A 3,649-nucleotide genomic window follows, 5' to 3' on the forward strand; every position below is an offset into this window, starting at 1 on the left:
TCGTCTTTTAGTACGCCGGGATCCGGTCCGTCGACGACATCAACAACCAGGTGAGCGGCGATCCGTCCGGGACTTCATCAACGGCCGCGTTTCGTGGGTCGGCCCCAAACGGGGAAGACGGCGAAACGCTCACGTTATGTTTGCGCGGCGCCCGACGCGGCCCGCGGTTGTCACGTCGCGAGATGCTGGCGGAGCCCAAAAAGCGGGCGAGAGGGAGGAGCGGAGTGTACTTGACAAATTGGATTCAGAAAAGACTGAAAAGTCCATCCAAAAGCAAGTCCGGAGAACAAAACGAAGCCAAAGGAACAAACAAAAAGCACGGCGGAAGCGCAAAACTCGCAAGAACAGAAACACGACCCAAACGAACAAAGAGCCCACAACGAGCGGGCGGGCGGTCGGGCGGGAGTCCTTTTAAAGCGCTCATGAGATGACGAGCAACAGGTGTGCAGCTGCAGGGGGAGCCCTGCGGCGCCACCTGGTGGTCACCAACAGAAGCGGGCCAGCGGTCGGCTCGGCGCGCCTCCCGTCTTGACCTCGCGAGCTTCTTCTTCTTCTTCTTCGGAAGAGGCCGGCAAAAGCATTTCGTCCTCTGGGGCTCGGGAGCCGCGGGCCCATCGCGGCCGGCGGCCGCCCTCGGCTTTGCGCGTTCGCTCCCCAAAGCGTCAGAGGCTCGGTTAACCGCGGGAGCCCGCGACGTTTGCCGTCTTTGCACCGGCTTCGGCCGCTCGAAACGCTTTGACGGAAGCGAGCCAAAGAGGCCGCTTTCGAAGCGAGGGCGCGTCTGGCGCACGGGGGTCCAAACGTTCAAGCCGCCCGCAATTCAACACAAGGCCCGCCCAGCAACTCGACTCCGCCTCCAGACTCTGCCTCGCCCTCAGCTTGGCATCACTTGGCTCCAAAACGCGGGCGAGGATCCGGGCCCGATTTCTGCAGGCGCGTCCTTTGCGCGAAGGAGGTTTGCGTCACCTCCGTCACGAAGACGTCGCGACGGTCGCCGGACGTCCGTCTCGGGTGGCCGAGCCCTCCGTCCGTTTGTCGAGCGCAGACGCCAACGGGTCCCGCTTCTTTTCCATTTTGCCGAGCGAGGAACTCACTCCCGAAGCCGATGCGCTTTGATGGCCTCGCGCGATGTCAAGCTTCACGGCTTTCCGAGAGCTTTACTATCATTCGCAACAACGATCGTTGCGACGTCGTCGTACGGTTTTTGGCCTGGCTCCAGCGCGGGCGGCCGCCACTCCGTCTCCGGATGGGGCGCGCGATCCGGGCTCGCCCCCGAACGCGAGAGCGCGAGGATGGCTGGGCTCCGGCGATTCGTGTGAGGAGGACCCGGTCGCGGTCTCTTGTCCAAATGTGCTTGCAGGTGGTGGAATCAACCCGAGTGATTCGCCATAAAAGCCAACGCGCTTTGCGCTGGGAGGCGGGCGTCTTTGCCGACCGGCCGCGGCATTGAGGCCGGCGCGGTGCCCGCGACCGCGACCCGACCGCGCCTCCAGATCCAGGACCGCACCTTGTACGCCGAGGGGGGCGTGGCTACGCCCCTGAAGATGATGACGAGGTGGAAGAAGCTCCGCCACAATGCGGATCCGTTCCTTCGATTGGGAAAAGCGCGCGTGCTGCGCTCATTGTTGCCATGGCAACTTTCTGCTTGATCTGCAGGAAATCATTGCCGGTGTTTGTGTGTGCGCGTACTATCCTCCTTATCTCCATCAACACCGTTTCCATGGATACGACACGACAAGCCTCAAGGAACAGGATGCAAGGCGGCGTCGCGTTTTGCCTTGAAAGTCAAATTGGGGGCGTGGGGGGCTTCGTGGTAGCGTGGTCGTTGCCCAACACGGAGGCCGGGGGTGGTCATCCCCGGTCGTGTTCTTGAGCCAGATGACGACCCCCCCAGGTCGCTCCTGCCGGTGCGTCGTCAGGAGGCGAACGACACGAGAGGCCTTCCGGCATCCCGGGTGGAAAAGCGACAGCCCCTTCGCCAGCCCGTGTCGTCAACGTTTGCCGCCACGAGAGAAATAGTCCCCGAATCATTTCAATTTGAAAGACATTTTATTTGTCGTGCGGCCGTTGTTTACATTCAATAAACGTTGTCACATCCAATGTTGGTCGTGGAGCCCATCCGCCCCCGTTCCGAGGTTGCAATCGGGCCCGTGCGGACTTTTGGACCCGAGCGAGCGCGAGTCCCTTTTTCGGCCCAGCTCCCGAGTTCCGTCCATCGAGACTTCGCCGAGGAAGGCTCGTTTGTCCGCGTGCGGCCGGTGACCGGCGGGGCTCGGACGGACGAGCGGACGGCCGGATCGGAGACCCCCGCGACGGCGTTCGCCGCGTGACGCCAACTCGTCGCCGATCTCGTGTTTTGGGCTGCAGCGGGAGGCGGCGAGGGACGAGCGCGCTCCACCAAACGCAAACGCGTCCGTTCGCAACCTCGCATTCAAACGGCCTGAAGGACAGCGGGGACGGCCGGGATTCGCCCGGCCAACGTGGCAAACGTGGCCGGAGCCGGGACGGACGGCTTTCTTCCAACGGGCAGCGGCGCGGGCGCGAGCGCTTCGGATCACCGACGCGGTTCGGCTCGTCGACGCGCGTCGGCGGTCGCCTCACGTTGCTGCAACGCGTCGCTGCGGCCGCCATGTTGGATGTGGCGTATCCGCTCCGTACCCAAGTCGGCGAACGGAACTTCGGAAAACCGCAACGTTCGGGAAAGCAAAAACAACCGAGATGTTGTCATCCGACGGTTCCAAATGTTTCTGGTGTCAAGATCCACGTCGGCGCTAAACCTTGAAGTCGGCGTTTAGGGCGACCGCTTGGCACGCCGCTGGTACTGGAACCATACGTTGCAGCGACTTGCTGGAGCAATTGGAACCCGTGACACCAAGGTTTTCTGAATAAGCGCAACTCCCGTTGACCGATTCCGGCGTTTGTCTTGGATATTCGGTGAGTGGGAGCAACGCGAGCGGGAATCACGGCACTCACGGGGAAATTTGACATTCCTATTTTGTCGCAAAACCAGCAGGTCGTGCGCTCAAAATGAAAAGATCTGCACGTCGAGCGCCTCTGAATGTCGGATAAATGTGATCCCGCATGAGATGAGAGGCGTTGTCGTCAATCAAAGTCCGCGGTCGGTCGTGAGTGGAAAACGCTTCCCGCGCGAAGGTGCAAAGTTCTCAACTCGGCACGATTGCGATTCTGCTCTTCTTTGACGGCTTTCTTGTCCAAATCCAACGTGGCGGCGAGGTCGACGTACGATGGGGCTCTCGATACAGATGGGCGTCGCCGGCCGAGACCGTGACTCGGGGGCCCCGCCCACCGCTCAAGAAAGCGGGCGGTTACAATCAAACGTGACGAATTGATACGACGACCATTGCAGGCACCGGCGTCTCCAAAATGGGAGGATTTGTTTTGTTTTGTTTCAAGTCAGCCACTCGCCTACTCCTTCGTCCTGCGGCCGCGGAAACTATGCGGGCGGTTGTCGTCGTTCGTCAGGTGAGCGTCGCGCTCCAGAAGAACCAGCGCCGTCTTGCGTCTCGAGGCCATTTCCTTGCGCTGCGCATCCGTCAACCCCTCGAATTGCATCCGGGGCGGCGGGCGCATCGGCGGCGACGGTCCGGAAGCTCCGGCGGCGGCCCGCTTCGGCCGAAAGCCGCCGCCG

The 3,649-nt window shown here is 61.9% G+C and overlaps 2 protein-coding genes across 2 annotated transcripts in view; one reads left to right on the forward strand and one right to left on the reverse strand.

The window, feature by feature from the left end:
• misp (mitotic spindle positioning) overlaps positions 1–1,671 on the forward strand; it is a 4,744-nt gene extending 3,073 nt beyond the window's left edge. The window contains exons 4-5 of the mRNA XM_019855790.1: positions 12–50; positions 1,361–1,671. Coding sequence (XP_019711349.1) covers positions 12–50; positions 1,361–1,450 — 129 coding nt within the window. The 3' untranslated portion in view covers positions 1,451–1,671. The remainder of the gene's footprint in view (positions 1–11; positions 51–1,360) is intronic.
• Positions 1,672–2,771: 1,100 nt separating this feature from the next.
• The window catches only part of plppr3b (phospholipid phosphatase related 3b), a 6,020-nt gene continuing 5,142 nt past the window's right edge, over positions 2,772–3,649 (reverse strand). Inside the window, exon 9 of the mRNA XM_019855792.1 lies at positions 2,772–2,847. Within this exon, the coding sequence (XP_019711351.1) occupies positions 2,772–2,847 (76 nt within the window). The remainder of the gene's footprint in view (positions 2,848–3,649) is intronic.

The sequence above is a fragment of the Hippocampus comes genome, unplaced genomic scaffold (genome assembly GCF_001891065.2).
Source record: "Hippocampus comes isolate QL1 unplaced genomic scaffold, H_comes_QL1_v1.1 scaffold463, whole genome shotgun sequence".
Classification (NCBI taxonomy): domain Eukaryota; kingdom Metazoa; phylum Chordata; class Actinopteri; order Syngnathiformes; family Syngnathidae; genus Hippocampus; species Hippocampus comes.